This window comes from Lissotriton vulgaris, chromosome 1_1, assembly GCF_964263255.1.
Source record: "Lissotriton vulgaris chromosome 1_1, aLisVul1.2, whole genome shotgun sequence".
Taxonomy (NCBI): Eukaryota; Metazoa; Chordata; class Amphibia; order Caudata; family Salamandridae; genus Lissotriton; species Lissotriton vulgaris.
In genome coordinates this window covers 1,318,249,277-1,318,272,648 of record NC_141685.1, presented here as the reverse complement: position 1 = coordinate 1,318,272,648, position 23,372 = coordinate 1,318,249,277, and the positions used below count along the sequence as shown (strand labels likewise).

Sequence of the window (23,372 nt, the reverse complement as noted above, 5' to 3'; positions counted from 1 at the left end):
AAAACTCTGGGTTCCGATATCGACTTGGGGGAGATCCGCGGGGCTATCAAACGGATGGCGAGGAACAAGACCCCGGGCCTAGATGGCCTACCAGTGGAGTTCTATGCAGCTTACGCTGACCTCTTAGCCCCTCGGTTAATGGTGGTCTACAGGGAGGCGAAGAGGCTGGGGCGACTCCCGAGCTCGATGTGTGAAGCGTTGGTGGTTCCTCTCCTCAAACCGGGCCGAGACTCATCCGACCCGGGGTCCTACCGTCCCCTATCAATGTTGACGGTGGACTACAAAATATTGAGCAGCATCTTGGCCTCGAGGCTGATGGGACATATGAGTTCCCTGGTGCACGAGGACCAGGCCGGCTTCATCCCGCGGCGGAACACGACTATGAATATTCGTAGGTTGTTCCGCTTGCTAGGGGAACCATTTGTGGATGCCCCGTCCCCGGTAGTTTTGTCGGTGGACCTGGAGAAGGCTTTTGATAGCCTAGAGTGGGACTACCTCTGCACGGTGTTACGGAGATTCGGCCTCGGGGAGGGATTTGTCAGATGGACCGCGGTTCTTTATGCTTCTGCTTCGGCCAGGGTCCGATCGGGCCCATTGATTTCATCACGGTATCCGGTGGAACGAGGCACGCGGCAAGGGTGTTCCTTGTCCCCGCTTCTCTTCGCGCTAGCGGTGGAGCCACTGGCGATGCACCTTCGCTCGGGAGCCCACTATACGGGCTTATGGACGGCTGCGGGCCCGCATTATGTCTCGCTATATGCGGACGACCTGTTGCTCTTCCTGGAGGACCCGGTCGACGCTTTACGGGGAGCGGAATTGGCGCTCACGGAGTTCGGAGCGGTCTCGGGCCTCCGAGTGAATTGGTCTAAGACCTGTCTTTTTCCGGTACGCAGGGGTACCCCCACCCCTGCGCTAAGTAGGGAGATTAGATGGGAGCCCGACTGCTTTAAGTACCTTGGGGTATTCGTTTACCACGACCAACCCGACCTCCTAGATGGGAACATTGCCCGCTGCATTCGAGCACTCCGAGGTTGCATGGACTTTTGGGCCACGCTGCCGCTCTCAGTGGCGGGACGTATCGCCCTGCTCAAAATGGTGGCGCTTCCCCGGTTATTGTATTACTTCCGAACTTTGCCGATCTGGGTCCCACCGGCCACGTTTCGTCGCTTACGCTCTATGGTGGTCGGGTTCCTCTGGGGAACGGGCCGGCGGCGGGTGGCCCTTAATACCTTGATGAGGCCGAAAGACGAGGGGGGGCTCGCTGTGCCGGACTTCGAGAAGTACTATCTGGCGGCGCAGCTCCAGACCTTCACCCAGGAGATCGCCAGGGAATTCAGGGGCCCGGAAGACGGTAGAGGAACGGGTATGGCCAGGCATGTTCTCTCCTTTATAGCGCTGCGACAACGCTTGGTCCTGCGGGACTTGTCGATGGAGGAGCGGACTATCCGACTGTGTTGGAATCGGGCTCACGCCAGAGGCCAACTGAGAACACCATATGCGCCTGAAATACCGTTGGGGATGCTGACGGCCCTCCCCCATGGAGGGGATTGGTCACGATTGGTGGCCTGGGAGGATTCCGGTTTACAGCTCGTCGGTGATCTGTACGAGGACGGAGCGCTCTTGTCCTTTCAGGATCTCATTGACCGCTTCGGGATCTCCCGGGGCGACTTTCTGTTGCACTCGGCCATTGTGCGAGCGATCCAGGCACACTGGCAGAACGGGCCGGAGGAACCCCACTTGTCTCAGGTGTGCCAGTACGTAATGATGTCGGCGGGCACGGTGAAGGCGGTCACTTGCCTCTACGGCAGGTTGATTGCCGAGGGATTGGCTCCTCTCACCACATTGAGGACCCGCTGGGAGGAGGACATTGGTAGAGAGATCCCGGAGACGACCTGGGCCCAGTTGGTGAGACGTGCCTGGAAGGGCACACGTAGCGCCCGTTTCCAACTGGTCCACTATTATGTTCTCCATAGAGCGTACCTGACCCCGGTGAAAATCAGGCGTTATTTTGCCACGGCTTCAGCGGAATGCCCTAGATGCCCGGCTCAGGAGGCGGACCTCCTACACATGTTATGGGCCTGTCCGGGACTGACGTCCTACTGGCAGGAGGTAGCGGCGACTCTGGAGGAGGTGACGGGGAGGCTCTTATCATTCGACGCGGCGGTGGGGCTCTTACACTGGTTCCCCCACACCCCCCGGAATAAAATTTCCAGTAAATTTATTGACCTGGGGCTCCTCCTTGCTAAGCGAGAGGTGACCAGAAACTGGAAGGCACGAACTGGTCCGGCAGGCAGCAGATGGCACAGTGAGCTTTTGAAGTGGGCGGCGGGAGAGAGCGCGCTGAGATATCAACTGGCTTGGAGACAGGGTAATGAGAAGGCGCAGGAGGCCGCGTTGGAGTGGGAACTGCTAGTGCAGGCCCTCAGGGATTATTGTGCCCCCAGCGACTCCGAAAGTGAAGAAGCGACTCGCCCCGAGTCCCGATGAACGTCAGCACTGACAGTCTTATTACCTTCCCCGTGGGTCAAATAGCAGATCCTATGTTGATAGCTCCCTGGCGCTGGTGGTGGGGGGGGGAGGGGGGTTTTCTCAGTTAGTAGATATTTTGAGGGGGGGGTTTATTTTGGGGGTTTTGGGTTTGTTTGGAAAAGCAGATGACGGACAGTGTATTATCCGGACCAGCTCCAGCATCCTACGGACCCCTGTTGCATTTCGCCGCCCGACCCCAGGGTTGTGGGCCGGTTGGCTGTGTACAGACTTTACGGAGGGGGGCCAGAGGGCTTTATTCTGTATATGTTGCTTATAATACAATGCTGGTCGCTACTGTACTGATTTACTGATTCCTGCAATAAAAATATATTTAAAAAAAAAAAAAAAAAATACATGACATATCCCCATTGCAGAGCCTCACATCGCAAGGGCCGTCCATCGAAACTACCTCTGCGCGACGCATATTGGTTGCCGGACTTTGCATCGCAGCCGCAGCTCATCTGAAACACTACTGCATGAAGCAGCCCTGGAGTGGAGCCTCGCATCGTAGCCACCGTTCATCCGAACTGTCTCTGCTTGATGCATCTACATCGCATGACTTCATATCACAGTAGCAACCCGTTGGTACCACTGCTGCATGTCGCCAGGCTTCTTATCGCCATCTGCAGCTCTTCAGACCTGCAGCTGCATAACGCATCATTGACGCAGAACCTCACAATGCTCTGCAACCAGTATTCAAAGTACTCTTATTCAGCAGGCCAAACCGGGTCTCTGTATCTGGCCTGCGCTCCATTGCAGTTGGCCTGAACTTATGATTTTGTCCTGGCCTCATGGACCTGCTGACAAAAGTTAAATTGGGAGCCCCTTCTGACACTTGCCCTTCGAAGGTGCTAAAAGAAGTTTTTTCCCTGTTAACCGACCCCGCTCTATCCCTCCTCAATAATTCTCTGAGCCAAGGTTTGGTACCTAGCTCTTTTAAGATGATAGCGGTCTTGCTATTTAAAAAGCCAGTGATGATCCATATCTTCTGGAGAACTACTGCCCTATTTTTCTGCTTCCTTATTTAGCAAAATCTTTGGAAGCACATGTTGCTAGATGTTTCTTGACCCCCTATTTAGCTGGCTTTCGGCTAGCCTGTTTCACCGAACCAGACATCCTCTCAGTCGTGGATAATATGAGGGAAGAAGCTGATAGGGCACCACTCAGGTGCTGGTGCTCCTTTAATCTCTCTACCGCATTCAACATAGTCAATCATGAGCTTCTGGTGGATCTTGTTGAGGCCGCGGTCTACTGGGCACGGCGCTCGATTGGATTGTTTCCTTTTTGAAAGACTGCTCTCAGTCAGTCCCCTTATCCCCTTTTGGCTCCTCCAAGGTCCAGCTTACCTGTGGCGTACCCCAAGGGTCCTCTTTGTTTCTCCACCTGTTTAATCTGTATATATGTCTCCTGGTGTACTTCCTGGAAAAAATTAAGGTGAGAATTTGCAACTATGCAACTGCTTTTTGCTATCGACAACTCACCAGAATCCAAAGTGACCTTCCAAAACATAATCCTATTAATCTGCGATTGGATGAATAGTAATCAACTCAAATTAAACTCTGATAGGACGGAGATTGTCTTAACTAGTAGCACCCATGACGTGTGGAACTCCATATTCTGGCCAGCCACAATGGGTGACCCCTCCCTCTAGCCTAAGAACTCAGTTAAGAGTGTTGGAGTTCTCACTAATAAAAACATTTCTCTGAAGCCTTAGTCATTTTGTCTTGTTTTTAACAGCTTTGGAAAATTAGATAAATGTGTACATTTTTTACCCTTGAAGCTCTTATCCAGTTCATTGCATTAGTCATCTGGTGGATAGACTATGCAAATTTGCTTTACCTAGGTTTCCCCAAAAGCCTTAACCACAGATTACAACTGGCTCAAAATCAGGCAGCCAGATGAATCTACCGACAACCAAGGAAGTGCCCCCCTGATGAGAAAACTACATTGGCTACCGATAAAACAGCGAACTGCATTCAAAACTAGATGCATTTTTTGTTTGTTTTTTTAATCATATTTTATTACATTTAATGGCACATAATGGGCCGAAGCCCGCTGTATACATAATAAAGACATATCTGATCAAATGTACAAATATGTGCATACAACCATAAAGCCTGCAAAACCAGCAGGTATAACAACAGAAACATGTCACAGGTAGTCTCAGACCACACAGGGCTCAAGATATCTAAGTATGTGTATGCGTTGATGATAGAGTTGTATGACTTGGGCTGCACAGTATTCCAGTACATATATAAAAGCAGTCCTATGGAGGGTCTGTGGATGGTAAGGGGGATTAATCTATGCCCCGGTAAGTCGCCCAACTTGACCATATTTTTCTATGCTTCTGAGGGCAACTCTGGGCCTGGAAAACTGCGATCTCTACTCCCATACATCTGTCCATAGTCGTCTTCCACTCACCTATTGTCGGGGGGATGTCCCTTCCCACATTTGGGCAATGTTGCGTTTGGTAAGGGTGAGGGTCATGAAGAGTAAGTGTTGCTTATAGCGGTTTCCGCTAGTTTCTTCCGTGCTATGGAGCAGGAACAGCCTAGGGTCAAATGGGAGTTCCCATGATAAAACCCGGCCCAGAGAGGACGCAATCTTATGCCAGAATGGCTGCAATGCGCTACAATCCGAAACTGTATGCAGGAAGGTTCCCTCCTCTTCCCCACATCTAAGGCACACTGGGGGCTGGATGGCACCCATCTTCCACAGGCGGAGCGTGTGAAATATATACAGTGGAGATATTTAAATTGGATGAGGTGGCAGCATGTAGAGACCGCTGCACCACGGGGCTGGCAGGGGCATCTGTCCAATCTTCGTCTGTCATAACAGGTAAGTCCTTTACCATGCCCCCTGGTCTTATGTAATGTTGAGCGGGCGTGGGTGATCAATATCTGATAGATCTGGCGGATCTTATGTGCTCCCAGGTTTCCCATCAGCAAGCGACCCTCGAGGGGGTTATACTCTGACACGTCATCAAGCGAATAAATTAGAGGAGTCAGCGCATGCCTCAACTGGAGGTATTTATAAAATTGCATCTGATGCAGCTGGAAATCTGTCTGTAACTGTTTGAATGATTTGAGAGTGGTTCCCTGCATAACATCACCCAGGGTGGAGACACCCAGTATGTTTCATTTGCGGTGTCCCAACAGAGCCGCCACAGGGTAGATATGTGCCATGCCACAGCGGGGTTGTCTGAGTCAGACAACCCTGCCAACCCATGTGTGTAACTGTATATCTCCAGAGCTGACCCACGTTCTGCTGGCTGGAGGTAAAAAGTCCAAATTCACATGACTGTATAACAGCTTCCAAAGGAGAGTACCCTCCATTACCAAAGGCTCAAGAGCGAAAAGAGGATCTGTGAGTGAGTTGTACCACCATTCGTTGATAATCGGGAGATGGGATCCTGCCTAGTATGCATATATATCCGCCGCTGCAATACCCCCACAGTACGTTGACTGTATACATGTACTCACGCCTACCCGAACTGCACCTCCGTTCCATAAAAATTTCTTTTGGATAACGTTGACTTGGGCGAACCATGTACGTGATATATTATATGGGAAATTTTGTAGCCGATATAATGTTCGAGGTAAGGAAACCATTTTAAAGTTTGCTGATCGTATATATAGTGATAGTGGAAGGTGGGACCATATTGCAGTTTCGTCGCGTAAACTGGTAAGGAGCGCCTCCACAAGGGCTTCGGGCAGGGCGAAATGAAGACACCTAAATATGTAAAACCATCAGTTGCTTCTGACAACTGTGCGGCCCAGGATCCGCGTCCCTGATCCCGCATATAGGAAAAAGTACTGATTTTGATAGATTGATACTAAATCCAGAGGCCTCTCCGAAGACCCGGAGGATCTGAAGAATTCGGGGTCCCGAAAACCACTGGTCGGTCATGAAAACATCACATTGTCCGCATATAATGCGATTCTGTCGGATTGTGACTGTGACCACTCAAATCCTCGGATCAGTGGATCACGTCGCAACCAGGCCGCCAGAGGCTCTCCGGCCAGGGCGAACAATAGCGGAGACAAGGGACAGCCTTTCCTCATGCCACGACCAATAGGGAAGGAAGCCTACCGGAGTCCCTCAATCCGGACTGAGGCCGATAAGTCCGTGTAGAGTAGCCGGAAATGTGCCAGAAATCACGGGCCAAGGTTAATAGCTTTAGAAGTTGAAATAGGTACGCGGGGTGGCCCACCTCCGGGGCCTTCGCTATGGCATTGTGCACCCGCTAGATGTTATGTTAGGTGGACCAGTGTGGCATGAAGCTGGACTGATCGGGATGAATCAGCTCGTGAATACATGCACGGAGGTGTTCGGCAAGGACTTTGCCCAGGAGTTTGGGCTCAAAATTAATAAGGGAGATAGGGCGATACAAAGATTGATCTTCCGGAGGGCGGGCAGGTTTCAGGAACAAGACAATCTCATCGTGATGTCAGTCTGGGGTTAATATGCATTGCTTCAGGGCACCATGAGCGCATCTGGCAAATGTGGGCCCAACGTATCTATATGTGACCTAAGAAATTCCCCAGGGAATCCGTTAGGGCCTGGGGCCCGGCCCACATGTATGCTGACCAGTACAGCACTAAGTTCATCCACCATTATGGGGGCATCTAGCTGTTCTCGTTTATGGTCTGCGAGCTTTTGAGGGGGGATGTCCGTAAAAAATTCAGCTATCAGGGCACTTCAGATATGTTCCCGTTGTGTATATAGTGAGGCGTAGTATGTTGCGAATTCTCTAGGCATTGCCTCGGGTGATGAGCGCAGAGCTCCGTCAGCATCCCGGAGCGTTGGAACTGCTGCTGGGGGCTTTGCGTCCTATCACAGTCGATGGAGCATTCTGCTAGACTTGTCCTCCCATTGGTAGATCCGATGTTGTGACGCGAGCCAGATCTCTTGCGCTTCATTAGTGAGGTGTTGTTGTATTTGCTTTGCGTCTGAAGTAAGTTGCTTTGTATGGATGGACTGACATCTGTGGCAAGCTGAGCTTCAAGGATCCTCTAACGGTTTTCCAATTCAACCAGTTGTGCGATGCGTTTGCGCTTTTTGCCTGCACAAAAACTGATGTCTATCCCCCGAATTGCGGGCCTAAGGGCTTCCCACAAGATAACCTTGGATCCGGCCAAGGCCATGTTGGATGCAAGATAGTCTGAAACAGCCTGACTTAGGGTCTCTTGATATTCTGGATCAGGTAGGAGCCATGGGGTCATCCACCACCTAAAAGGGGGTTTATGAGATCCAATACGGAGCTTGAATAAGACTGGGGAATGGTCGGACAGTCACCTGAGTAAAATAGAAATATGAGATATTCAATATATGTAACTATATGGTGTGAAGACATAGTCTAGTCGCGATAGCGAATCGTGAACGGCAGATAAGAATGTTATCCCTGGCTCAGAGGGGTGATAGTAACGCCACACATCAGACCATCCCAGCGTATCTGCCAGGAGATGTAGTTTGGATCTACCCGTCTGCGGTTCGCGTCCCGGCTTACACCACTGGTCCCTGGGCGACATGAGGTAGTTCCAGTGCCCGCCCAGCAACGTCAGACCCTTGGGGAGTTCCCCCCACAGCTGTGTATTTCTGTCAATAAAAGTGTTTCCCAACAGGGGGACATATATGCTACCGATGTTGACATGTTCTCCTTACAGTGTCCCAGATATGATGGTGTAACGTCCCCGTGGATCCAGCCAGTGTTTGGAGGGAATGAACGGGACGCGGCTGTGTACGAGGATAGCCGTGCCCCTAGATCCCCTGGTGAACCCCGAATGGTATATTGCATGGTACCCACATCTAGTGAGGCATGGAGCTTTGTTACCTTGGAGATGAGTCTCCTGCAGAAGAAGGATGTCTGCCTCACATTGCATGGCTTGGCACAGAACAACGCCTCTCTTGATTTTATTAAGCAGCCCTCTTACATTCCAAGATACTATGGTCAATTCCCCAAGTGGGGGAGTGCATGCATGTGTCGTCATCTACCGCCTATGTGAGAAACTCTTTCGGCCGAAGTCGTGAAGTCGTGGCGTAACCCCTGTGTACATGCGGAAACTACAACAGTAATGACAAAAAACTTCTGGAATTTCCCAAACCCCCACCCCGAAACTGCCACCAACAAAGAGCATCGGTCGCGGAGAAGGAGAGCCCGGGCCCCAATGGGTGGGTCCCAGGGGACCTCCTCCAATCACACCCAAACTTCAACATGAATGTCTAGGGGCGTGATGGTTCTGTGGCAGGGCATCCAAGCCAGCATAGCGTTCCTAACTGTGCAGAGAACATTAGGAGGATGGCAGATCGTTTCTGGCTGGGAGCCTAAAAGATGAGGGCAATAGGCTTATATTAGGATTCCTCGTCCGGGGCCGAGGAGCGCCAATTGGATGTCGATCTATGTCTTCTCTTGGAATTGTTCCCCTTTTGCCTGTTGTGTTGTGAGCCCCAAGAGGAGTCGGATTCCGGTGGTGGCAGTGTATGCGGCTCAAGGTGCATTGTTTCATCCATCCAGGTGAAGACTGCCTCCGGTGAGTCAAAGAAGTAGGATTTGGAGTTGTAGGTGACTCGTATTTGGGCTGGATAAAATAGCATATACTGTATATTGAGGTCTCGGAGTCTGCGCTTAGCTGCTGCGAAAGGCTGACACTACTGTTGCACCAGCCGAGTATAGTCCTGGAAAATCATGACGCGATTCAAAAAGTAGTTGGTCTGCATAGTTCAGCAGCCTCACCTGTCTCAGACTTTCTCCCTGGGGTGACTCCTTTGTCAGTGCCTGATGCGCCCTTGTTACAACAAAACAAGAGGCAAGTGAGGCTTCCGGCAGCAGGGCCCTCATCTATTGTGCTATGAAGCGGTCCATGGAGGAGCCTTCGCACCCCTCCAGGAAGCAAATAAATCACAGATTGTGGCTTCTGGATCGGCTCTTGGCGTCTTCCACACGGGACGCCAGCACCTTCTTTTGCAGGGCCGTTACGTTATCTTCAACTGTTGTGGTGTGTGTGTCCGCCTCCGTGATGCGATCCACTGCCTTCCGGAGGTCCTGCCGAAGAAATGAGACCTCGTACCCCACGGCGCCAATATTTGCGTCAAGGGCATCCCTAGCCTCCGTAATTGCCGCCAAGAGCGCCACATTGTCCAGTATCGAGCTGCTGGCCTCTCCCCCAGCGGCGCCACTGGGGGCGGTAGTATAGTGGTCCAGATTGCTCTACTTGGGACCAGCGCCCCCCTGCTTGCCTTTGTCCATGCTGCCAGGGGAGAGGGCGTCTCAGTCCAGCGGCAGCGACAACGACAATCCAACGCCAATGGAATGCTGTGATAGGACCGGTCACCATCATTTTATTTTTGAATCTCTCTACTGTAACAGTCCAGCGTTTATCTCTTCCCCCATCCAAAAGTACACACCCACTCTTAACCTGAAATCTTTTCACCTGAATCTTCTCATCATTCCCTCCTTTAAGAAGAGGAGACTTGGTGGTTCCATATTTTCCGTACAAGCCCCTCGTTCCTGTAACTCCCTTCCACTTGACATCAGGATGACTCCTTGCTACATTTAATTTAGACAACTCTTGAAAACATGGCTCTTCAAACAAGCATATGATTTAAAGGGAGAGCAGTAGGTCATGGTCCTGTTACTTAGCGCCAAGAAACTGCTTTGTGTTCGTACACTTTAGAAATGCTTTTAACATAACATAACCATTGGCACTGTGTGCGTCTAGGCACTATTTTATCTGGAAACTTTGAAATTGCATATCTCCGGTTCGACTGATTGGTGTCAAATAATTTAATACATTTTATCATATTTTTCTAACTTGGTATTAGATTTTTCTTGTGTTGTGTTTTCACTTTATTACCATTTAAAGTGCTGCATAGATACTTTATACATTGCCTCTTAGTTAAGCCTGCTTGGTTTTGTGCCAAGCTACCAGAAGGGGAAGCACAGGTAAATGTGGGCTTTGCTTGTGTTTTACCCTGATAGCGATCTTGGTTGTTGCTTTAACAGGATTTCACTCCCCCTTAACCAGTAACCTAATTTCTTACATGGGATCTGGAAACAATATGGGAAAAAAGGAGAGCTAAACTAAATTAAAATGAAGAGAGTTGGGCACAGAGGGCAATGATAAAAAAGATGGTGCGAGGGGGTGAAAGTGAAGGAGCAAGAGATGAAGCAAAATTAGAGAGGAGGTGGTTAGTCTGAACTTGCTTAGGGGTGTGGAAGACAATCGAAAAACAAGGATGTCACGCAGCCTGATGGAAGAGAAGGCCGCCTCTAAGCACACAGTTCATACAATACAAACAGTAATGTTTGGTTTTGCAGGCAGCAAGGATGTATATTGTTTATAGTATATGTTTATAGTTTCTCATAACATTTTACATGGCCCACTTACCTCAGAAACGAACCAGGCAGTTATCCAGCAGGTAAGGAAAGCTAAATGGCGTGACAGTTCTTTCGACTTCCTGTCGTTCAAGGCCTGGAATTCCAAGCCTCTTTATCTGAGGATGGAACCATCGGAGCTGTTGTTCCGAAAGAGACTAAAAACATGGCTTTTTCAGTATATGTTAGCATAGATCTTAACCTAGCTGCTATAGTAGGTGGATATAGTAGGTGATGTTCCACCTTTATGGTCCCTCTCTCACAGCGCTGGGACGTGCCGCTTGGCGCAGCAATGCGCCTTATAAATATCTTTATTATTTATTATTATTATTATTATAACCTTTGCCTAGATGCATCAAGGGTTTTTGCATTCGCAAACGGTGCGAATCGCAAAATTCGGCTGTTTGCGAATGCAAATCCCGTTTTTGGGATGCATGAAGCATTTTGCTATTTTCGCAATTTAAGAAATCGCAATTTTATTGCGATTTCTTAAATTGCGATTGCATTTAAGAAATCGCAATTTTGCGATTTCCTAAATACAATGCATGATTACTTTAGAATTGCGAATTCGCAATTTGGAAGGGGTAAATTAGCATGAAGTTGAACTTCATGCTAATTTACAGAAAACTTTCAAACATGCACTAGTTGCACATTTGAAAGTTTTAATTTACACACACACATGTCCTTGGGTCATGTGTGTGTGTAAATTGCACTTACAGTTCAATTTCAGGGGTGCAGGGAGGGGTTCTTTGAACCCCCCCTGCACCCTTGAAATTGCATTCACATTTTGCGAATCGCAAATTGAAATTCGCAAAATGTGAATGCCTTCCGATTGATTCCTATGGGCCTTTTGGCCCATAGGAATCAATGGGAAGGGTGTTCCTTAATTGCGATTCGCAAATTGTGAATCGCAATTAAGGAAAATTACCGAATCGCAAAATAATTAGCGAATTTTTGATGCATAGCATTTTGCGATTTCTTAATTGCGATTCCTTAATTTTCGCAATTAAGAAATCGCAAAATGTTACAATGATGCATCTAGGGGCTTGTCCCTACAGGTTACATCCTTGTCTCCCAGCTCCAGCTAAAGTTTAGTGAAATGAAGTTAAGTACAACACTGGGCTGAAAGTTACAGTTTTGTGGAGCAGCTGGTGATCCAGGCCTCTACGTCTCAGACTGCATTCCCGACCGCTCCTCCGGATCGGGAATCCAAAAGGTATGATCAGTTTGGGAAGAAACTGTTCTCCTCTCTGAGTTTGGGGCTGGGGTCTGTCAACACCGCCTGCCTTTTGGGCTGTTACACCCACTCTCTGTGGGATACGGTTGCGGACGTGCTGCCACAGTGTCCGGAGGAGGCCAGGGCAAAGCTCGCCCAAGCCCTGGCGGAAGGGAGGGATACAGCACGGTACTCAATTAGATGTGGACTTGACACCACGGACTCGCTGGGTAGAGCGATTGCAACGACGGTGGCGGTTCGCCTCCACACCTGACTGAGGTCCGCCAACTTTTTGGGAGATGTCCATGCCTCGCTTATGGACATGCCCTTCGATGGCCGCCGCCTTTTTGGCGACGAAGCGGACAGTGCGCTGGAACATTTCAAGGACTCCAGGGCTACAGCCAAGTCCTTGGGCCTAGGCCAGCGCCAGCAAACCTCCGCTTTTCGCCCCTTTAATGGCCCAAGAAGGGGCGCCCCCACACGTCCTGCCAGCCAGAGGCCGCAGAACCAGTCTCAACGCAGACGTGGTAACTGCTGTGGCGGTGCCGGGGGACAACTGCAAGGTCAGTCCACATCCGCTCCCGCAGCATCTGCCTCTAAGCCTTCCTAGTCCTGCATTTCAGGCCCATTCGACACAAGTGGGGGGCAGGGTTCGCCATCACCTCCACTGGCGCACCATCACGTTGGACAGGTGGGTGCTGCAAATCGTCTGAAGGGGCTACTCCCTCCCCTTCGAGGAGACCCCTCCAGCCATGCCACCGCAGTACCACCGCATGTCGGGGATCACTTGAAACTTCTGCAGTAGGAAGTTATGGCCCTCTTGGCCAAGGGGGCCATCGAGCACGTTCCTGGGCCAGAAGTAGGACGTGGTTGCTATTCCCACTACTTTCTGGTACCCAAGAAGGGCAAAGGAGGCGTACGCCCTATCTTTCACCTACGGAGCGTCAACGGCTTCCGCCGGAAGGAGAAGTTCAGGATGCTGACTTTGGCTCAGGTCCTAGCTGCCCTGGACCAAGGAGACTGGGTGGTAGCGTTGGACTTGCAGGACGTGTATTTCCACATCTCCGACCTGCCGGCCCACCGGCGCTACCTGCGGTTCACGGTAGGCCACGAGCACTTTCAGTTTACAGTGCTCCCCTTCAGCCTTACCAGGGGCTCTCGGGTTTCACGAAAGTGATGGCGGTGTTCGCAGCTCATCTGCGCAGATCAGGGGTCTCAGACTTCCCCTATCTCAAAGACTGGTTCGACAGACAGTCGTCGCCCACCGCCAGACTACGGCCGACCTCCTGCACTCGCTGGGGTTCTTCATCAACGTGCCGAAGTCACACCCGTGCCCCTCTCAGAAGCTCCTTTTCATCGGAGCGGTTCTGGACTTGGCGCAGTTCCGGGTTTTTCCCCCTGAACAGCGGGTTCGGGATATTCAGGCTCTGATTCCGATCTTTCGGCCTTTATCCTGAGTCTCGGTCAGGTTGACGCTGCGGCTCCTGGGGCTGATGGCCTTCTGCATCCTTCTGGTGCATCGCGCCAGGTGGCGGATGCGGGCTCTGCAGTGGAACCGGAAATTTCAGTGGGCACAGCATCAGGGCAACCTGTCTGACCACGTCCTGATCTCAGAGGACACTGCGAGTCAGTTGCAGTGGCGGCTCACGAACCGCGATTGGGTCAGTGGCAGATGTCTCTCCCTACCCCAAAAGGAGCATGTAGTGGTGACGGATGCGTCCCTCCTGGGATAGGGGGGCCACATGGGAGAGAGGGAGATCAGAGGTCTCTGGTCTCCAGCGGAGTCCCGGCTCCTTATCAACCTCCTGGAGCTGCGGGCGATCCGACTTGCACTGAAGGCATTCCTTCCCTCTGTCCGGGGAAGTGCAGTGCAGGTGTTTATGGACAACACCACCGCCATTTGGTACTGCAACAAACAGGGAGGGGTGGGGTCGTGGACCCTTTGCCAGGAGGCTCTGCGCCTCTGAATATGGCTGGAACATCAGGGCGTCACCCTGGTGGTTCAACACCTGGCAGGTTCCCTGAACGCCAGGTCGGACGAACTCAGCCCCCGGTGCATGATGGATCACTAATGGCGTCTGAATTCGAACGTGGCGCAAGGTCTCTTTCAGCAGTGAGGAGAGCCTTGGTTAGATCTATTCGCCACCGAAGAGAACGAGCAATGCCATCAGTTCTGCGCGTTGGAGTTTCCAAGGCGCCACTCGCTCGGAGACGCTTTTTGTCACGAGTGTAGCTGCGGTCTGTTGTACACATTTCCGCCCATGCCACTTCTGCCCAGAGTGCTGAAGAAGATCAGGCGAGACCGGGCCCTAGTCATCCTTGTGGCTCCGGACTGGGCACGAAGATACTGGTATCCTGAGCTACTCAGCATGTCAGTCCTCCATCTGAACCTGTCCAGTCTCCACCTACATGCGTGGAGATTGAGCGACAGCAGTTGAGGCCATTTGCCTTGCCTCCTGAAGTTTGCAATGTGATTCTGGCAGCCAGGCGTCCCTCCACAAAAATGGTATACGCCTGCAGGTGGAACAAAATTGTGGCATGGTGCACAGCAAAGGCTGTGGATCCACTCTCTGCCCCCCTTTCAGAGGTTCTCCTCTTCCTTCTTTCTCTTGCCCAGCAGGGCTCTGCTCTGGGCACTCTCAAGGGCTACCTCTCGGCCATTTCAGCCTTCTTAAGGTTTCGTGATCAGCCTTCTCTTTTCAAGTCTCCTTTTGTAAATAGATTCTTGAAAGGCATCATACACAAGTTCCCTCCTGTTCCCTTCGTGATGCCTCAGTGGGACTTGAATCTTGTTCTAACATATCTGATGTGCGCTCCTTTTGAGCCACTTCATAACTGTCCTCTTCGTCTTCTGACTCTTAAGACTGCATTCCTGGATGCCATCACCTCTGCCAGGAGAGTGAGTGAGCTTCAGGCTCTATCTTCTAAGCCCCCTTTCCTTTCTGTCCATCCGGACAAGGTTGTTCTAAGGACTCGTCCTTCTTTCCTGCCCAAGGTGTTCACTGCCTTTCATATCGGGCAGTCCATCACCTTGCCCACCTTCTATCAGCCTCCGCATCCCTCGAAAGAGGAAGAGAGGCTCCACCGTCTGGACCCAAAATGTGCGCTCTCATTCTGTCTAGACCACACACGTCAGTTCCGGGTGGACGACCAGCTCTTTGTCGGGTACGTGGGTGCAAAGAAGGGACGGGCAGTGCACAAGTGGACCATCTCTCGGTGGGTCGTCTTGTGCATCAAGGTTTGCTACTCCTTGGCGAAAAAGGAACCTCCTGTTCGGCTGCGAGCCTATTCCACTCGGGCCACGGCGGCTACTACTGCCCTGGGTCGGGGGGTCCCCTTGCAGGACATCTGCCAGGAAGCTACGTGGGCCTCGCTCCACACGTTTGCTAGATACTACTGCCTGGACAGCCAAGTCCGGAGAGATGGCTTTTTCGGCTGTTCTGTTCTCCAGGACTTTCTGGTGTGATCTTGGTTCGCAGACACACCACCGGGGTTGGTATTGCTGGGGTATCTATTCCAAGGTAAGGAATCTAACACTAACCTGTTTCTTTCAGATGCACAAGTTACTTACCTTCGGTAACCATATATCTGTAAGAAACAGTAGTTAGTGTTAGATTCCTTACCAAACCCACCCATCCTCCCCGTTCTGCGAACCGATATCCAGGGTTAAGGACATCCCTTTCAGGGCCCTAGTTTCATGGCACCAGTGTCAGTTTCTATCATGGCTCTGCATTCCTGGCGCGGAAAGCTATGTACAGAACTGACGTCCGCGCCCGAGGGCGGCGTCTAAGCACTCCGACGACGTCATCCCAGCGATCACGGCTCGGAGCCGCAGACGACGCCTAGCGACGCGCAGGGGTACTGCTGACACAAACTTTTCGGATCCAGCCTGACGCCTGGGGATATTCTAAGGTAAGGAATCTAACACTAACTACTGTTTCTTACAGATATATCGTTACTGAAGGTAAGTAACTTGTGCATTATGGATTTATTGATTAAGTGAGGGTCAGCTCATGTACTGGCATGAAGACAATGGTCTGAAATTTGAAAATGGGCCAGTTTTATTTGCACTGTTCAAAGGTTAAATAGGGTCCATGTGGCAAAGTTGAGTACTTTCTTAAGGGTTTTGAACACTTATTTTGGGGTCCATGGAGAAGGAGGAAGTAGATGCCATTGTTAGCTTTCTTTAGAGAGAGAAATGCAGGTGGGGAGATTGTACATTATCAAGTAAAGTTCACCCTTCAGTATGGAGCTTGTGAGAAGTTGGCCTGATCTGTGATGTCCACTATTCTAGTAGGCACCCTGTATCAGTCCAAACAACCCTTATTGTGATGGTTGTAAAGTCAACCTTATAGACCAGCTATCCTAGAGGTAGCATGGACAAAGCAGTCTTAGGCTAAAACTTCAGAGGGCATGTAAAGCCAGCTGTTTTACCATATGTAACCCCTTGAATACCAAATGAAAGGACACCACACAGGATATATATAAAATATATATGTATTTATTTCTAAACAACCCCTCTGAGCTCTTTATGAGATCAGAGGCACAAGCAGATAACAAGTTACTTAATTATCATACAATAAGTTGCACAAAATACAGTAGAGCCCTAGGGGCACTTCAAACTATATATTAAAATAGTGGTATAAGAACCACGTCACGAACAAAGGATAGGCCTAGGGCCTAGGGAATCGCTGGGGGTACACTGTACTACCAAAGGATAGGAAGTAGGAGGTCCACGGACTTTACACACACGCAAGTTACCATAGAGTTATAATGGGAACGAAAGAATTAGAAACTAGTTCTTTTAGGTCACTTCCGGATGGACTAGGAGACAGCTACTTGAAAGTTAGACACTAGGATAGTTAATACCCACAGGAGCACCGGAGTACTCGCGTTCCCCCACCCACAGGAAGCGGGTGCATAGGTGTCAAAGTGTGTCGGGTTTCGTCGCTGAATCCTATGGAGCCTTGAATAAAGATGCTGCAGGCGACCAGGAGAGAAGTGTCCGGTTGGATCCAAGGGCAGATCGAGGGTGAAGAGTACCTGAAAGCAGAGGGGACAGAGTCTGGGTCACTAGCCAGTGACCAGGAAGGAACCAGGCAATGTCGTGAAGCAATCAGGTGATGACGTGAAGCTTGTCTTGACGACGACCAGGAGTCAGGCACGGACTTTCCCACGAAGGCTCTCGCTGTCGGCAGTTTCGGCTTCCGGATTGGAGTCAACAAGCCTTGGCTAAGGCAACCCACGCAGGAATCGAAGATGGCTTCCTAATCAGACCAGCAAGGTCTGATGGGCTGCTCCTTTACAGGGGAGCAAGGGCCATTCTGGAGCAACCAGACCAGTGGTGTAGATTCAAGTTTTCGTCGTCACAGAGGCCACTAACCAACGGCCAAGTGACCGGACAGACGCTTCGGGCAGGAAAATGCAAAAGGGCCCCACGCAGCACCACGCAGCACTCGTGGAGTGTGGAGGGATGATCTTTGGTGCAGATGATGCTCGGGGCTGGGGCTTCTCAATCCCCAATGCACAACTTTGAGGGTGCCTCAGAAGTTGCACGGAAAGCAATTCGCTGGCTTTCCAAGATGGCCGGTCCCACGTCGCCTCCACAGGTCTCAGCTTTGCTGTGGCTGTGGATCGGGCTGAAGGAAGTCTGGAAGTCCGGGTCTTGTCAGGCTCTCTGTTCGGGCTCCGGCGGGAGCGACGACAAAGCAAACTGTTGATCGCTTGATGGTGCCTGCTTGTGCAGGGTGGTCACTCCTTGACCACAAGGGAGATTCTTCAGTCTTCTATCTTCAAGTAGAACGTCGAAGGTACAGGGTTTCGTTATGGATTACCTGCTAGGTCCCTCCTATAGGTGGGACCAGGGAAGGGGGTGGTTACACCCCTTTCCCTTTGTCCAGTTTCGCACCAGAGCTGGGCTGGAGTGCCCCAGCACCGGTTTGAACTGGAGTATGCATGGGACACCTTGTGTGCCCCAGGCAGTGTCTTATTTCATTCAGCCCTCCCTGCCCCAATACACAATAGCCTGTCTGGGGTGGTGCTAGCCCCTCCCAAGACAGGAAACCTATTGTCCAAGCCTCCCTCGCTGGAAGGACTCCCAGCAGCAGGAGGTCAGACTTGTGTCTGTGGCAGCAGCATCCATTTTGTGATGCTGAGGCTCTGGTTACCTTTAACCGGGTTTAGTAGGAACAACATGTCTTCTCCCTCTAGAAGGGTGGAATGCTACCCCCGTCGCCAGAACTGGCGAGGGGGTAGTATTCCAAAGCGTATGACACTTTACACGACATGTTTTGATAAAGCCAAACCAGAGTTAGCATTTAACTGCGAGGTTCATAATGCACTTAAGAGTATATGGTATGGCTATATCCTAGAACAGCTATAAGGACATGGTTCCGAAAGCTGAAGACAGACTCAGCTCATGCTAGAGCCTCATCTCACATAAAACTAAGCAATCTGCCTCCAGGATTGTTAAGGCCTGCCATAGGAGTGACTTATAGGTGTATATGTGTCTAGATATAAGGTTAGATATAGGAATACTATATCTAAGCAAGGGGTGATTACACAACCTTGCCACAGTTGAGTGATCAGCCAGTTGTGTCAGTGTGAGTGGCCAGCCAGGGGTGGCATAATACACCATTGGAGTTTTGAGGCCCTGTGGATGACTTGGTTTTTTTTATTTATCTCCACCTTTCTCTTGAGGCTTGGTAGAATCTTTTTTCTGGTCACTACCCTGATTTTTAGGCCTAATCCTGGTTCTGACCCATTTGTCTGCCTTCTTACCCAATTCTTGTGGAGAGGTCAGATCTGAGTCCACCAGGTGCTGGTGTAGAAGCTGGTTTTGACAAATACTATGGATCTGCTCCCTCATAATCAAATTATGAATGAATGAATGAATGAAAGGCAATTTATAGGGCGCAACTTAGCCCAAGGGCATCAAGGCGCCAAGCCAATTATACAATCCTGTATAGTCATGTACTTTGCTGCCCAATAACCAGCCCTCCAGAGCCTTAGTAGCACAATCTACAAAATCAGTCCAGTCCTGAGTCTGTGTCTTCTGGGTATCCCTGAACATCAACCTGTACTGTTCAGTGGTTAAGCCAAACCCATCAATCAGAGCACTCTTCGGGACTTTGTAGTTATTAGCATCCTCATCACTAACTGTGAGGAGCTCATCTCTACCTTTTTCTGAAAAGGAGAGCCACAAGATTACTGCCCACTGACTTTGGGGTACCTTCTGTACTTTGCAGGCCCTCTCTAAAGCAGTTATCCACTTGTGGATGTCATCCCCATCTTTGTAGGTGGGCATAATCTTACTCAGGTGTCTATTGTCATAGGACCTGTCTTTATCCTTAGGGATATTGCTGCCACCAGTGGGTTCTGACCCACTTGACTTCTTTTCTCTAGCAAATGCAAGTTTTTCTTTAGCTAGGGCAAGTTCCTCTCTCTCTATTCTGAGATTGACTTCCCTCATCCTAGCCTGGTGTTCTCTTCTCTGAGGGGAAGTCACCCCCCTCTGAGAACCCCTTGAAGCATTGGAGTGAAGAGAGTCACCTGAGTGAGATCTATTCCTCCTATACCTCTGATTAAGCCATCTTGAAGGCCTGAATAGGGCTACTCGCTTAATGATCAGCCAGTTGTGTCAATGTGAGTGGCCAGCCAGAGGTGGCATAATACATGCTGCAGCCCCTTGTAGGCCTTGGATGCACCGATGGCCTGGGTACCGATAGTACACTGCACAGGGGCTCATAAGGTGACCCAATGTCCAATTGGAGATGTACCTAAATCACATGGAGTCCATTTTACAAAGAGAACAGATAGCCTGGGGCCCTGATTAGCAGGATCCCAGGCCAACTAAGTCGAAAACCAGCTAAACACTAGGCAAAAAATCTGGGGTAATCATAGTCAGGTATCCACCTTCCTATAGAGCTGAGATTTAGGACATGTTGGTATCATGTGGCAAATAGATGGGTGGGAGCTACACAACAGGGAAAGTATATAGTGATGGTGATTGTGGCTGGAGCCTGTGTCGTGGATGGCTCGCAAATCATGGTTAGAATTTTAAGTCTGAATCTCTATATACTTGGGAGTTAGTGGAAGCTGTGTTTAAAGTAGACAACTGGTAATCCACCTTGGCCTTTTGTTAAAATGTAAATAATTTAAAGCTGCCTACGCAGTCACCCACTTATCGCACTATATAACTATATAACATTTCCTATACGTTGGTAAAGTTAAGATGCTAGCCATCCAGAAGTAATTCAGGTACTCTGTTAAGTAAAGTTCAATTGTCTTAACCAATAATCTTGATGATGTGTCTTTTATTGAGGAACTCAAGATCTTACTATTGCTGTGTTTTAAGATGAGAAGTTGTCCATCATAGAAAATTAATAAGAGCAGTTGCCTCTTTTGATATAATTAATATGTGTTATGTTACTTATGGCGGTTCATACAATTTAATATAAGTTGTTTCACTTACAGTATGCAAGAAGGTTAAGGAGAGCTGCCGTACTGACAAGCCATGGATCCTGGATCTGTGCCTCACCAAGAGGCTGCACTTACAGTCAACGAGCAGGTACGAATGATTAATGAATACTTTAAATAACAGTACCTGAAAATTGTGTGCTTGCTCAGAGTGTTGTGACTATTCATTGTTGTGATGAGCCCTAATAAGGCTTTGACCAGCAGGAAGAACATTTTAGCATTGTTAGTAGATCTCATCTTCAACTGAAGAGATTTAAATATTAACCTGTTTAGACTGTACAGCAATACTCCTTAGGCTATGTGTTCAAGACTTGCTTGACATCCACCGACTTAAGATGCAAATCTGCATCATATTGTATCATACGGCTCCTGTTTTTGGTACGCTAGGTTTCATTACTCTTTAGATGCCAGAGTTACGATTATAACCATTCGTGTGCAAAGAAAGGGAAAATGGACAGGAATCTCACACTCCTCCTTGTGGGCTGTACACCCCTGAGAAAGCGGCATTTTTAGGACAGCAGAACTGTCAGATAACGGGCTGGTAATAAGTGAGGCCTACTACGTTTTGAACTCCCCAAAGTCGTGCGCGCACACACACACACACAGACAAACACACAAGCGTGCACACACACACACACACACACACACAATTATTTTAGCGGTATCTTCTTATTATAATGCAATACTAGAAAAGTCACACAAAAGTTAGTACACAATATAAAAATTCTAAGAATTATTGTTAATAACAATCCTGGCATACATTTGTTCTCAGATCTGGTGATCTAGGGGAAAGCTTTAATGTATGGACCGGAGAGAGTGTGACACTCCAGCTACCAGCACAGCAATCAAGGGCTGATTGTATCACCCGTTGTTTTCCATCTGTGCATGCAGTGTTGTGCTGGGGTGTAGAGTGTGAATGTATTAAATGCAAGGGACATGGATGTAGAGTTGAGAGAGGTGTGGGCATGTGTGGGGATGTATTGAATTTATGTTGTATCATTTTACTGAGTATGATTTGTATAGTGTTTTAAATTAATTGTATCTTTGGTACAGCACTATTTGGAAGAAGATACTAGTTATATGTTTGTAATGGAAAATAACATCATAAGATATGAAATATAAATAAAAGAGAAAAAGTGAAATAAAATATGTAAAGAAAAAATAATCAAATTGTGTGGAGAACATAATTGTGCCTCTTGTTTTGAGCTCTTACAGGCCATTGGTTAAAGAAATATAGGTCATGAGGGACTGTTACTTCTGTAACTTTGATTGAAATCTTTAATGTATACCTTCAAACCGCTCATGTGACTGAGTCGCTTCCATATTGGCAAGAAGCGTTCTTGGGAATTGCATGGCTCTGACTCTGTGATGTAAATGGCTCTCAATCCTTCATAGGAAAGGCTTATTGTTTTAATTAAAATGCCAGGATCTTGTTCTATCTTGATGTGGGTTTTGCTAAATGTGAGCGGCGATTCAACATCTCAAGCGACAACAAAGGGACCTCTAACACATTCTACATGTTAGGGAGGCCAACAAGAGGTCTTTGGTGAAAAGAACCCACCTGACTTTCCTGAATCTGGCTCAATGCAAAACTGAGCCTACCTCTGGTCCTTCTAAAAACTGCCACATTCCCTATTTCAAGATGCAGTCATATGTAGCAAAGTGGACCTGGAAAACCAGAGTAAGTGCTCAAGAAATGTATATTCTGCCATCTGCAAATCATGACATACTGCATGATATGATTGCTCCTCACGATATTATCAAGCCCTTTATCTTTTTTCCCCTATTTGTTCTTTTCAGCTAGGGAAAGCATTGCTTCATACTAGAAATTAAAATCCAAACTATTATTGCCTGCTAGAGCTAAAGACAAAGCTTACCCACTTTGTTTGCTTTTATCATAAACTAGTACTTGGCAAATGGAGGTAAAATTCTCCAAAATAATCAATATGGTCACATCTAATTATTTATTATAATAAAAGAGGCCTGGCCACATGTTGATTTGATAGAATCAAGAAAAGTATACAGGTTTCTTGTCTCTTTGCCCATGCCTCCTTCAGCTTGTGACTTCACCAATGCCAGAGTTTAGTATCCCAGGGCACTGCCTGAGGAAGCCCAACAAAGGCAGATTGTGGTGTGCCTGCCAACATCTGCAAAGCTCAGCTCCTAGTTGATGTTGTGCACTGCAAGTGCGACTAGATTATTGCTTTTATGGCATTTAATGAACTCATGACGTGGACACTCGGCCCTTTAAGTTTAACTAAGTAATGTAGAAAGGATATCAAGATCAGTTCCTTGTATTTGTCCTGAGGGGACCCTAACCAATCATTGGCCAAAACGCAACATTTATATTGTGGAGGAGGAATTGTGTAATCACTGATGTGAATAGTGATTCACATCACATCACAATAGTGAATGACAGACTACCACAACCAGATCAGAGCCACCAAGAAGAACTTCATCCACAACAAAATCCTGGCCAACTCCAACAACTCCAATGAACTTTTAGTGTCATTCAAGATTTCACTAACCCACGCTGCGAAGCCACAGACATCACCCCATCCCCAAGACCTCTGCGACAAGCTTGGAACCTATTTCCACCTCAAGATCAAAAACCTCTACAACAACTTCATCGACCATCCACCAGGCGCCACAGACAGCCCCCGCCCCCCAGAAACATCAGCAAGCACACCATCTCCAACTGGATACCGATCACGGCCGAAGACACCGCCTCGACCATGAAGAGCATCCACTCAGGGGCCCCCACCGACCCCTGCC

The 23,372-nt window shown here is 49.0% G+C and overlaps 1 protein-coding gene across 2 annotated transcripts in view; it reads left to right on the top strand.

Moving 5' to 3' along the window:
• The window catches only part of POU6F1 (POU class 6 homeobox 1), a 210,695-nt gene that overhangs the window by 87,317 nt on the left and 100,006 nt on the right, over positions 1-23,372 (top strand). For both annotated transcript variants that reach the window (XM_086965833.1, XM_086965842.1), the window contains exon 3: positions 20,595-20,688. In XM_086965833.1, the coding sequence (XP_086821959.1) occupies positions 20,635-20,688 (54 nt within the window). In that variant the 5' untranslated portion in view covers positions 20,595-20,634. The remainder of the gene's footprint in view (positions 1-20,594; positions 20,689-23,372) is intronic.